This window comes from Nilaparvata lugens, chromosome 4 (assembly GCF_014356525.2).
Source record: "Nilaparvata lugens isolate BPH chromosome 4, ASM1435652v1, whole genome shotgun sequence".
NCBI classification, from domain to species: domain Eukaryota; kingdom Metazoa; phylum Arthropoda; class Insecta; order Hemiptera; family Delphacidae; genus Nilaparvata; species Nilaparvata lugens.
In genome coordinates this window covers 74678195-74692454 of record NC_052507.1, presented here as the reverse complement: position 1 = coordinate 74692454, position 14260 = coordinate 74678195, and the positions used below count along the sequence as shown (strand labels likewise).

Genomic DNA, 14260 nt, shown 5'->3' with positions numbered 1-14260 from the left:
GTTATGATCAATCTAATAGAATCTATAAAGATTGAGATATTAAAATCTCGTTAATAACTTTGGTGTAAACGCAGCTTTAATCAATAAGGACTTATTGAATGCAGAGTCAATAATAAAATTTTCCCTAATCACATGCACTATGATATATTACGAAATGAGATGTTCAAACAGAAATTTAATAATAAATAGACATAATTACATTTAATATCTGATGTATCCAGTGGCCTGATTTGGTAGGATGGAAGGATATCTTTGAAAATTTCTGCCAAAGAGACTATCGCCAATTTCTTGACGGAGAATGCCAATTCTTGTCTGTACTCTTTTGCCATTTCATTCAGCGTTTTCAAATTGTTGACCTGAAACACAAACAAGAAGATATAAAGAAAAATTGATGATAGTGACTTGTGAAAAAATTAAATATAGGCTACCTAGATACAGTGGGAAAATTGTCAAGACCTTCACCTGTTCAAAATGGTTTACTTTGAGGGGATGATGCACTATCATGCACTCGAACACTTAGGGGCGGTTTCCGAGCTCGGGATTTAGACCTTAAACAGCAGGAGTCAGAAAATTGGCTTTCTGAAACGGGGCGTAGTCGCAGTTTTTATGATAATCTTTATTTTCTCATTTATATAATTGGAAACATATTTCCTTGACGAAATGGAACATTCCTGAATAATTCAAAATAGCTGAAACTTTACACTATTTTCTCTTTATTTTATTTTATAGTTTTTCGAAATTTAATTTGAACGTGGACTGCGACTACGCCCGGTTTCGGAAAGCCAATTTTATGACTTCAGCTGTTTAAAGTCTAGAACTTGGCTACATCCCGAGCTCGGAAACCGGCCCTTAACGTAAAAACTAAAATCGTAGAAAAATCACTGAAGTTTGATACACTGCGCCGTTCAATATAATTATAATTCTCAAGAATATTTCAAACCAAATTGAAATGCAACTATAAGATGGGCAAAATTTTGTCAGAACAAGAAAATGATAGCTCTATCTGCTTTGTAGAATGATAAACAAGGATAGCATCACCAATGTGATCAAATTCTGCCATTATAATGTGGACCTCTCTACAGGAAAGCAATCGAATGGTGACCAGGATGCAAGTTTTATGACGGGAATCTCAGTGTACTTAGTTCAATAGTTCACTCACATGTTGCTGGGGATCTTCTAGAACGGCCGTGGCCAGCAGGCCAATCTTGAAGCGAACCTTGGCCAGAGCTTTCTCTCTCCAGGCGATCATTTCTGCTGCCGACACGGGCACAGACAGGTCACGACTGGTCGGGCATTCCTCTATCTCGTCTTCCTTCTGTTTCACTTCACCCTGCGCTTCTTCTCCTTCATTCGCATCTTCACTTTCAACTTGAAAAAATTAATAAAACATGATAAATAATATAAATAAATTGAAGCAGAAAATTCAAGTGCTGAGAAACAACAAATAAAGATAGGAAACTTTTCCACGAAGTAGTTGTGATAGAAAAATTAATAAAACACAAAGCATAGAAATAAATTGAAGCAGGAAATTCAAGTGCTGAGAAACAAAAAATAAAGATAGGAAGCTTTTTAACGGCGTAGTTGTGAAATTGTGATAGTTATCCATACTGAATAAGACTAAATGTTATCTAAACCCAGATTTATTAAAATATAGCCAACACTTCTAATTCATCTGTAGCCATAACGCTCATCTCTATACATATAAAAATGAATGTCTGTTTGTGTGTTAGTTTGTTTGTTCCCTATAGACTCAAAAACTACTTAACAGAACGGCATGAAACTTTGGGAATATGTTGTGTGAATATTGGGGATGGTTTCTGACCAGAAATTTTAATAGGGGGGGGGGTCTCATAATAATTATATATTAATCCATTTTACAGACCTGTTTTTGAAATTGTCGGCCGAGCGGCTAACGTAGAACGCGAAGATCATCATGATTCAAGATCATGTTGTAATAATATGATTTAGCATATGAACTTACCAGCTGTAATAAACACGTCACTCTATGATAAAATTGTTTATTGGTATTAAAACGGCAGTTTTAAGCACATAGGAAGTCCGTATTGAGATGTAAATAAAAATATTGATTGTCAGATAAATTTCATGATTCACCAAATAAAGTCAAGTGTGACATGAGTTACATTGACTTTTTGGCGGTAAAAAGTTCGCCGAGTAAGCTAGTACAACATAAACCTCCAATTAACCATCGAATCTAATATATTTATAGGTTATGTGCTCTAGCCGTGACAGCTGTAGCGTTGCGTCTCGAGCTTCCTGCTTATAATCGCGCGCATGTCGACAAGCCTTCTTATAGCTGCGCGTCTCGAACGGGGCGCGTGTCGACACACCTCTAAGGAATTGCAGTATTACACCTTTAGGTAACTTCGAATACGACTATCTAAGTTATTTTGAACACAACTTATAAACCCGTATATTTATAAACTTCGGGTGTTTATTCTATACTTTGGGTATGACTCGAACCCGGGTATTTTTTAACCCAGCACATAATTTTTCAACTTGATAACTTTTGATTTGCTGTGATTTTTGGAGTTTAGTTTTGTTATGGTTTCTAAATTTCTAAATAATTCAATGTTTTCAAGTTTTGAAAACTTTACAGTTTACAGTTTGGTGCGATATTTTTATTCTTTTCGGTTTTTAATTTAATTAAATTTTAAATTTTGGTTTGTATATTTCTGGACTCGGAATTTGATTCAAAGTGAAGCAACATAACCTACCTTTTAGACATAGGCTTACTACTATCAAAATTCGGAAAGGGAACAGTTTTGGGCTAGGCCTGTTGGTCCTTTCCTAATCATGTATTTGATTTGTGCATTGGTTAATGTAAATGAATAAATAAACTTCAGAACAAGGGAATAGAGTCTCTCCAAACCAACTATTTTACATTGTTTTACACTATGATATTATACCGCTCAATTTTATTAATAAAAACATGAAGTAACCTTTTATTTAAAACTTTAAAACATTTCAAAACAACTATTTTCGGCTTGCTTTGGCCATTTTTAAGTTTAGATGCAAAAATAAACAAGTTGATTTTAGATAATAATGTTCATATCACTATTATATTACTCAATATTATCTAAAACTCTAGATAGGGAGAATCACAGGTATGTAAATACAAGTTGACCAGATGTGGGCTATCAGCAATGAAATGAAGTATGGTTGACAACAGAACCGAATGTAACAGGGAATATATCCAGGATAAGACTTGAGTAAATGTGAAATTGGTTTATGAATGCTGTCTCACCCTTCCTTTCCTCAACAAATCCCACACGACGAATCAGTCTGTTGCCACTCTTAACAGGGAGCAAGTAGCGCTTCTTCTTGTTGGAATGTTCTTGTTCATCATCATTTGCCTCTTCATCACCTTCTTCCTCTTGCAATCTCCTGATGTATTCATCCTCAAGGTTACGAGATCGCTTCCTCTTCTTTGATTTCCTGGAAAATTGTACAATATCAAATTGAATATTTTTAATAAATGTTATGAAATACACTATTTAAAATGAATATTATAATACCGCATCCTTTTATTTTACGAAAATTTATATAATATTGGTGGAGAGAATTGAAGAAATTGTTTTTGAGACGTGTTATATTAATGAAATAACAAAATATGTGTTTATATTAAATCAGGGTGTGAGCTCACTGGCAACTATTTGGTGCAGTGAGCACCATATGGTATACTACATCAATAAAATATAATAATAAATAAATCCTATTATATTAAGCGAGCAATTTCTGTATTTATAAATCTGGTTATTTTTATATCTGGTTATTTATATATCTGGTTATTTTTATATCTGGTTATTTTTATATCTGGTTATTTATGTTTAACGGATCTCGAAAACGGCTCTGACGATTTTCACGAAATTTGGAACATAGTAGGTTTATGATATAAAGATTCGATTGCACTAGGTCTCATCCTTGAGAAAACTCACTGAACGACATTAAAAGGATAATTCATCCTTGGCTGAAACAGCTGTGGATAGTAAAAAAGTATGTGAAAAATATAGCATCCCCGAAATTCATAACATGACATATAGCCAGCTGTGAAATATAAACACGATCATTTTAGAGAATTGTGTTCTGTTTATCAATCAATAAAAATAACGACTGAAGCTCGGTGCCCCGATATTAATAATAAATCAGTGGACAATCTGAATATAGAGGTGGGTCAGTCTCTGAGTACCGTATCAGCTTGGTTTGAGTCCAATTAAATGAGGAAAAGACTCAAATGATAATATTTGGCTCGAGAAATGTCACAGATCAGGCGAGGAGTGTTGGACTTCTGGGTTTCCATCTGGATTCAAAATTGACATGGAACTCACACATCGACTACATAAATGTACAAAGCTGTCCAGAATAATCTACCTACTTAGGCAGCTGATGCTGTGTGTGCCTAAAAGCTTTGTGAGGACTGCATACATCTCTTTCTTCCAAGGAATAGTGATGTATGGATTGGAACACTGGGGTGCAGCCAGCGGCATTGACAGAGTTCTCCTACTGCAGAAGAGGGCCTTCAGTATCATCACGGGCTCTGGCATAATTGATCATTGTCGCCCACTGTTTTGTGCAGAATCGAACACGACTATCTAAGTTATTTTGAACACAACTTATAAACCCGTATATTTATAAACTTCGGGTGTTTATTCTATACTTTGGGTATGACTCGAACCCGGGTATTTTTAACCCAGCACATAATTTTCAACTTGATAACTTTTGATTTGCTGTGATTTTGGAGTGAGTTTAGTTTTGTTATGGTTTCTAAATAATTCATGTTTTCAAGTTTACAGTTTGGTGCAATATTTTTATTCTTTTCGGTTTTTAATTCAATTCAATTTTAAATTTTGGTTTGTATAATTCTGGACTCGGAATATGATTAAAAGTGAAGCAACATAACCTACCTTTTAGACATAGGCTTACTACTATCAAAATTCGGAAAGGGAAAAGTTTTGGGCTAGGCCTGTTGGTCCTTTCCTAATCATGTATTTGATTTGTGCATTGGTTAATGTAAATGAATAAATAAACTTCAGAACAAGGGAATAGAGTCTCTCCAAACCAACTATTTTACATTGTTTTACACTATGATATTATACCGCTCAATTTTATTAATAAAAACATGAAGTAACCTTTTATTTAAAACTTTAAAACATTTCAAAACAACTATTTTCGGCTTGCTTTGGCCATTTTTAAGTTTAGATGCAAAAATAAACAAGTTGATTTTAGATAATAATGTTCATATCACTATTATATTACTCAATATTATCTAAAACTCTAGATAGGGAGAATCACAGGTATGAGTATAAGTTGCTGTGATGAGTATAATACATACACAGGTATGAGTATAAGTACAGGTATAAGTTGACCAGATGTGGGCTATCAGCAATGAAATGAAGTATGGTTGACAACAGAACCGAATGTAACAGGGAATATATCCAGGATAAGACTTGAGTAAATATGAAATTAGTTTATGAATGCTGGCTCACCCTTCCTTTCCTCAACAAATCCCACACGACGAATCAGTCTGTTGCCACTCTTAACAGGGAGCAAGTAGCGCTTCTTCTTGTTGGAATGCTCTTGTTCATCATCATTTGCCTCTTCATCACCTTCTTCCTCTTGCAATCTCCTGATGTACTCATCCTCAAGGTTACGAGATCGCTTCCTCTTCTTTGATTTCCTGGAAAATTGTTCAATATTAAATTGAATATTTTTAATAGATTTTATGAAATACGGCATTTAAAATAAATATTATAATACCGCATCCTTTCATTTTACGAAAATGTATATAATATTGGTGGAGAGAATTGAAGAAATTGTTTTTGAGACGTGTTATATTAATGAAATAACAAAATATGTGTTTATTATTAAATAAGGGTGTGAGCTCACTGGCAACTATTTCGTGCAGTGAGCACCATATGGTATACTACATGAATAAAATATAATAATAAATAAATCCTATTATATTGAGCGAGCAATTTCTATATTTATAAATCTGGTTATTTTTATATCTGGTTATTTATATATCTGGTTATTTTTATAACTGGCTATTTTTATATCTGGTTATTTATGTTTAACGGATCTCGAAAACGGCTCTAACGATTTTCACGAAATTTGGAACATGGTAGGTTTATGATATGAAGATTCGATTGCACTAGGTCTCATCCTTGAGAAAACTCGCTGAACGACATTAAAAGGATAATTCATCCTTGGCTGAAACAGCTGTGGATAATAAAAAAGTGAGTATGTGAAAAATCAAAATATCGCATCCCCGAAATTCATAAGATGACGTATAGCCAGCTGTGAAATATAAACACGACCATATTAGAGAATTGTGTTCTGTTTATCAATAAATAAAAATAATGAGCGAAGCTCGGTGCCCCGATATTAATAATAAATCAGTGGACAATCTGAATATAGAGATGGGTCAGTCTCTGAGTACCGTCTCAGCTTGGATTGAGTCCAATTATCTCAAACTAATTGAGGAAAATTCTCAGAGGATAATATTTGGCTTGAGGAATGTCACAGATCAGGCGAGGAGTGTTTCTGGGTTTCCTTCTGGATTCAAAATTGACATGGAACTCACACATCGACTACATATGTACAAAGCTGTCCAGAATAATCTACCTACTTAGGCAGCTGATGCTGAGTGTACCTAAAAGCTTTGTGAGGACTGCATACATCTCTTTCTTCCAAGGAATAGTGATGTATGGATTGGAACACTGGGGTGCAACCAGCGGCATTGACAGAGTTCTCCTACTGCAGAAGAGGGCCTTCAGTATCATCACGGGCTCTGGCATAATTGATCATTGTCGCCCACTGTTTTGTGCAGAATCGGTCATGATTGTCATCTGCAACTACATCTTCATATCTTCATATCTTCAAGGACACCCAGGAATGTTTGAGCCTGAGGAGTGACTTTCATGAATACAACACAAGATGAAGAAGCCAACTCAACCTGTCCTTCATAATGCTGAGTAGGATACAAAATAGCCCTGGTAGCCTCAGCAAGAGGCTTTTCAACCGGCTACCAGCATCAGCGAGGATTCTTACAACACGGCATTTCATCAAAAGTGCCCATGCAATCCTCGTGAAAACCCCTCTTTATTCAATAAGAGAGTTTTTCAATATCCCTGATGATACCATCCAAGAATTTTATATATACACTTTATGGGATACTGTCCTTCTTCGTGTGATATTGGTTTTTTGCACCAAAGACTTGATTTGTTTATTAATATAGGCTATATCAACTTCTCCTTTGTTGATATATCAATGTTTTGTGTGCTTGTTTTTCTGACGAACCAATTGCTACAATTAAAGATTACAAGGTAATAAAGATTCATTTCTAACTTAAACTAACAAAGCCTAAAATTGAACTCATCGTCATCTCTCAGTAAAGGTTCTTCTCTTTCTAAGGTACTCTTAAAAGGGTACTCAGATTTATATTTTTATTTATAACAAAGCCTAACCTTAGCTAACCTGTCCTAACCTAACCAAGCCTAACTCAAAATAACATTCCTATCTACCGGGCAAACTACAACTCGTGAATGTTCTATTTGTTGAGTGAGTGTACTGAAACATGAATAGCCTGATTACCACCCCACTTCTACTCCTAGTGGGCAATAACACATCTGGACAGTTTGGGAAGGATGTTTGGGACCGTGGAACAATTGTGACCGTCAAACACAAATTTTTAGAACATAAAAATTTGTGATTTAACATGAAATTTAAGCTTTATATAGTATTTTATGTTGACAGGCCAATCTGCTTTCAACAGTCAAAGTAGTAGTCATTGAATAACCTGATTCCCGCCCCACTTTTACCCATAGTGGGCAATAACATATCTAGACAGTTTGGGAAGGATGTTTGGGACCGTGGAACAATTCTGACCGTCCAATACATATTTTTAGAAAATGAAATTTGAGATACTTTCAAATGCTATCCCATCCCATTTGGTAGAGAGTTAGTGGGGAGGATATTTTTAATATTCTTCCCAAAGAATGGACATTGATATGTCCAAAGCTCCGCCAATTTATGTAGATGCATAACAATATGATTATTATCTATAGTTATTATATTACAGATTGCTTTTTCATATAATATACAGTTCAATATTTATTTTCTTAGTCTATATTATGTAAATTCATCTATAACTTTGCTGTATTTTAAGCTATTGTATAAGCCAGTATATATTGTAATCTACATAAATAAAGTACTCAATCAATCAATCAATCAATCCTGCTTATTATACTGAATTATAGAAAAAATTCTCCTACGACGAAATTAAGCTTTATATCGTATTGTTTATTGACAGGCCAATCTGCTTTCAACTGCAACGGTCAAAGTAGGAGTATTTGTTTAAGAGGAATGTATGGCCATTATTTACAGATTTCCTTTCAAAACCGCTAAACTGTGAGTTGCTCTAGAGAGCCAGGGTGTCAATTTCTTGTAGATTTCTACCTGCAGTTCTGCAACCTATTTACTGTGTGTGCTCGCACCCCAAGTGTTATGTTTGATTAGGTGTTTTTGTAAACGAATAATTAAATAAAGCATAGTATTGATTAGTGCATTTACAGCCAACCTTAATACTAGTAGAAGGTTTGCTCAGATTTTCGTCAAAAACACTACATAGTCAAAAAATCTGGTGTGGCGCACTCACACTACTTTCCTTGCCGTTATGAAAATTGTTCACGTGACGCTAGTGTTCACGCGCATAAGAGTCTACTATTCAAAGATTTGAGCCAGCTGGTGACAGGATAATAACGCTGGAGACAAAGGTGTGTGCTATCTCTTCATAGTGAATGATTTAATAGAATCAACAGTTGCCAACAGTTTGTAATTGGATAATCACATTTTCTCGAATTTCGAGCTTATTTTCAATTTTAGGTAAAAATGTTATTGACCATTAATTGTAGAGATTCTCATGCTCAATCTTTTCCACTCAAAATTTTTTGTTCAAATTGTATCTGAAGCCTGATAATTGAGAATCTAAAATCAAACTTTGCATAGATGGGGCAGAGCTCCTGAAATTTTTACAGATATGGGACTTGTGGCAGTTGATATAGCTTATCAATGACTATTTTAGGTATAAATTTGATCAAAATCGTTGAAGCCATTTTTGAGAAAATCGCGAAAAACCCTGTTCTTGACAACATTTTCGCCATTTAAGCCGCCATCTTGAATTGCATTTGATCGAAATTGTTCGTGTCGGATCCTTATAGTGTAAGGACCTTAAGTTCCAAATTTCAAGTCATTCCGTTAATTGGGAGATGAGATATCGTGTACACAGACGCACATACAATCATACACACACACACACACACACACACACACACACATACAGACCAATACCCAAAAACCATATTTTTGGACTCAGGGGACCTTTAAACTTATATAAATTTAGAAATTGGGGTACCTTAATTTTTTTCAGAAAACAATACTTTTCTTACCTATGGTAATAGGGCAAGGAAAGTAAAATCACTACATATTTCAATGCTTGATAGTGTCATGTACTTCTATGTTAGGACTTTGAAGATAAGAATTTGAGTATAATCAAATAATATTTCTTCTTCTCTTCTTTATCCGGCGCTACAGCCCTAGGTGAGCTCTGGCCTCCTTCACAACACACCTCCATTCTTCCCTGTTCATGGCTCTTTCCTTCCATCCTCTTACCCCCATCTTTCTCAGGTCATCCATCACTTGGTCCACCCACCTGTTCCTTGGCCTACCTTTCTTTCTTCTGCTGTGCAACTTGCTATTAAAAACTATTTTCGGCATTCTAGCCTCACTCATCCTCATCACATGCCCCAACCACCTTATTCTTTGGGCTTTAATGAAGCGTACTATATTTTCTCCTTTTATTAATGCTTCTATTTCCTCATTTTTTCTTATTCGCCATTGCTGCTCATTAATCTGAACGGGACCGTAAATTCTTCTTAGTATGGATCTTTCAAAGATTTTTAATGCATTTTCGTCAGCCATATTCATCACCCAAGTTTCTGCCGCATATGTTGCCACTGGACGCACCAATGTTCTATATATTGTTATCTTGGTGCTCCTGCCGACCAACTTACTTTTAAATAATCTAACATTGGCATAGTAGGCCCTATTAGCTGCTTGAATCCTTTCTTTTATAAAAGCATTATTACCTGTGGCATTTATTGGGCATCCTAGATACTTGAAGTTCTCTACACCTGCAAACTTTTTGTTATTCACGTAGATATTTCTTGGTACTCTGGACTTGATTGCTGACACACACAGATATTTACTCTTGTTCTCATTTACAACCAGTCCGACTTTTCGTGCTTCAATTTCCAGGATTTTATAAACTTCTTTCAAGCATGCCACACTTCTAGCCATTATTACCACGTCATCCGCATATGCACATACTTGATGCATCTTGTTGAATATGGTACCTCTCTGATCCACCCTTTCAATAGCTTTCTGGAGAGCAATGTCGAACAGTACTGCTGAGAGCCCATCACCCTGCTTTACACCAGCATTAAAATGAAAGCTTCTGCTCAGCCTATTTCCCATCTTCACTTTGGCTGTAGTAGCAGCCATTATCATTGTGATGAGGTTAACAAGCTTACTCGGAATACCAAAACTCTTGAGTATCTGACACAGCTTAGGCCTGATGAGACTATCAATCAAATAATATTTAAAGGTAAGAAATCGGAATATGAAGCATAAATGAATATAAATTGAATTTGAATATAAAATGAAGCATGTAACTTATGTGTGCTTCATGTAGGGCTGTTAGAAAGTAATGTCAAAAGAGAAATAAAAACCTTGTATCATTATCATCAGATAAATCTTCGTTGTCACTGCTTTCATCACGAATGTAACTGGATCCAAAGTTGAACTCATCGTCATCTCTCAGTAGAGGCTCTTCTCTTTCTAAGGTGCTCTTACCATTCACGGGCAAAGGCTGACTGACCTTCTTCTTGACCTTCATTTTGGAGTTTCTAGTAAGTATGGTTTGTTGTAATTCTGGAACAGAATATTTTTGATAGGAACATAAGAATAGTAGGAGTGGTATATGTAAGAATAGACCTATAAGTAATATAAATAGAAATACAAATCTTAGTAACCTTTTTGAATTATTCTATATAACAACATGTTTCGGACATTCATGTCATTTTAAAGTGATTTCATAATTTTCAATGGCATGAATGTCCGAAACATGTTGTGATAAAATAATTCAAAAAGGGTACTGAGATTATTGTATTTCTAATTGAATAAAAACACAAATATGTTGTCAAATTCTACACTGTTCTAATATGTATTTCTATTTGAGTAATATACATTACTAGCCGTCAGGCTCGCTTCGCTCGCCATATCCGTCTAGCCAGGACCCCCGACTGGATCGTCCAAAAATGAGATCAGCGGGCTCGCTTCGCTCGCCTCTCACCTGCATGTAGACCTCAGCGGAACCTCTTTACCGAATTCTGGACCCCCGACTGGATTGTCCAAAAATGAGATCAGCGGGCTCGCTTCGCTCGCCTGCATGTAGACCTCAGCGGAACCTCTGTATCGAATTTGAACGTATTATGTCAATTTGATCTCGAAAAACACCTGTTACTATATCGGCGTATCTTTGGCGAACAAAATTCTTCCACCTCAGCTAAACCTGTGTAGCCTACTGATTTTTTTATATATATTTCCATCAGTTATTGAAAAAGGTGAGGAAACGCAGAAAAGCTGAGAAAACGCTAATTTTGGCTAATTGGATAAATTGGTATTTAGGAGGTCCTGGATAAATGCATTTCAATCTTCAACTTGGTGCAAACCTAACAAAGTCAACTAAACTATTAATGCCAACCAGACAAAATTTTTTATTTAGTTACCAGAACAACTGTTTCGAAGAGGTACTCTCTCTAGATTATAGTTATACTAGCCGTCAGGCTCGCTTCGCTCGCCATATCCGTCTAGCCAGGGGGCTCCACCCCCTGGACCCCCGACTGGATCGTCCAAGAATGAGATTAGCAGGCTCGCTTCGCTCGCCTGAATTTTTATCATGTTAGGACAATCCAGTCGGGGGTCCAGACTAAACGTCTGACTAAACGGATATGGCGAGCGAAGCGAGCCTGACGGCTAGTAATATAATATTCCCAGGATTTAAGTAGCAGTGCCCAATCAATTTTTCCGCGATAAATGCATTTAAATCTTCAACTTGGTGCCAACCTAACAAAGTCAACTCAACTTAATGCCAACCTGACAAAATTATTAATTTAGTTGCCAGTTAACAACTGTTTCGAAGAGGTACTCTATCTAGATTATAGTTCTATAGTAACATATGATATGGAAATTTCAATTATAATTAAGAGATTGGGAGAAGAAGAATATACATGCTAAAAGACGAACTTTAAACCCTAAAAAACAACCCTTAGAGTTGAAATATTGCCAAAAGATTTCTTAGTGCGCCTCTAAAGGGCCAACTGAACATACCTACCAAATTTGAACGTTTTTGGTCCGGTTGATTTTTAGTTCTGCGAGTGAGTGAGTCATTCAGTGAGTGCCATTTCGCTTTAATATATATATATATAATATATATATATATAGTATATTTACAGCTTTTGAATTTGCAAATTATTAGTTATGAGATATTAGTTGAATTATAAGTTGATGAATATGAAATTTCTAAATTTTTTTTCGAGGAGACCCGGACTACCGGACGATCTGGTTGTGACGTTTTGATATGTTGTAAATAGTAAAAATCTATCGGAAATCGATAGAAGTGCATCCTCAATTAGTGTCATCTAATAGGTGACATCTGATATTCATTTATCAACCACTCAAGATGTTATTAACTGTAAAGAATTATGTAACTTATTAGGCTATTAATTTAAAAATGGGGGACGGTGCATTTCAGCATGTAAGTGAAGTGTTGGAGGCTCTATAAGCAGAAAGTGAGGGTGTAAGTGCACGTCCAGTGCCAACATACCTGTCATCAAATTTTTGGTTGGGATCGATTTAGTATATTATTTTGTGCACAAAATCACTAAAATTAAACGGCGGTCACTATTGTTTTTAAAATAAACTAAGTTCAAAGTAGCACAATTTTACATGCATTCAACCTATGAGTAGCAGCCATTTTGATTATTGAAATCATCAAATTATGATATTCCTAATCTCAGTTTTCCTAACCTTAGCTACTTATGATTGCTACTTATAGGTTAAATGAATGTAAAGTTGTGCTACTTTGAACTTAGTTTATTTTAAAATAGTGACCGCCGTTTATTTTTTGTGATTTTGTGCTCAAAATAACATACTAAATCGATTCCAACCAAAAATTTTATGACAGGTATGTTGGCACTGGACGTGCACATTAGCCGAAAGTGAGATTTATCTTATAAAATCATCTGATTAACATTGGTTTCATAAACTTATTCGTGTATTTAATAAAAACAAATAAAAGCATAAAAAGATTTTATTTTAAATAAAATATATTTGAGATAGAATAAATTATTAACAAGAATCAACAAGATTTTCACACATGAGATACCGGATACGTCTAACTTCTTTCTTGTGTGTCCCCAATAACGTATACCGGGATGACTTTGAGTCACAGATATGTAGTATAAACGTCAGTGTAAAAAACTGAAAAGTATGCAGTCCTACTAGTTTTACTGTTTTTATAACGTAAATCTTTCCAAGTATTTCATTAGGACTACCGTAGTGAAAATAGTGTATAAAAACATTATTCTGATTTGGCTACTTTACTCAAGTCCGAATTCTTCTTTCAACATGAAATATTGTTGACTATGCCTGTTGTGTTACAGGGACATCTAAATTTGAATAACAAAAAGAAAAGATAGAATAGATTGAATGAAAAAAACTGTATGATATCAAAAATAGATGGAGCAAGTATAGGTCTACAATAAAATTTACTTACATCATGTCATTGTAGAAAAATAAACACAAGGATACGTTACAGAGAAATAATGTATGGGTGTTGTATAGATGTTTTTAGGAATTCTTTAGAAAAATTTAATAAGTTTCAATCTACAATAAGGGAGCACGTGTTCCAACAAATTTCAGTATTTTGAACAAAATATTTTAATTTTGAGGTTATGTCTCTCATACTTCGAGTCCACTGCTTCCTAAATTGCTAAATTATTTTTCTAATGAATTGAGTTTTGAACAATTAAAATTTTACGAACTCAATATTTGGAGAATGGGATGAAAAATTATTTGATTGCTTTAGTTTTAAATGATGATGATGATGACTTGTTATGACTAT

At 35.0% G+C, this 14260-nt stretch overlaps 1 protein-coding gene across 1 annotated transcript in view; it reads right to left on the bottom strand.

Annotated features, from left to right (window-relative positions):
- Positions 1–14107, bottom strand: part of LOC111054791 (nucleolar complex protein 3 homolog) — a 68547-nt gene extending 54440 nt beyond the window's left edge. The window contains exons 1-5 of the mRNA XM_039427100.1: positions 13913–14107; positions 10806–11007; positions 5505–5695; positions 1160–1368; positions 200–356 (exon numbers count right to left, since the gene is read on the bottom strand). Coding sequence (XP_039283034.1) covers positions 200–356; positions 1160–1368; positions 5505–5695; positions 10806–10972 — 724 coding nt within the window. The 5' untranslated portion in view covers positions 10973–11007; positions 13913–14107. The remainder of the gene's footprint in view (positions 1–199; positions 357–1159; positions 1369–5504; positions 5696–10805; positions 11008–13912) is intronic.
- Positions 14108–14260: the final 153 nt, after the last annotated feature.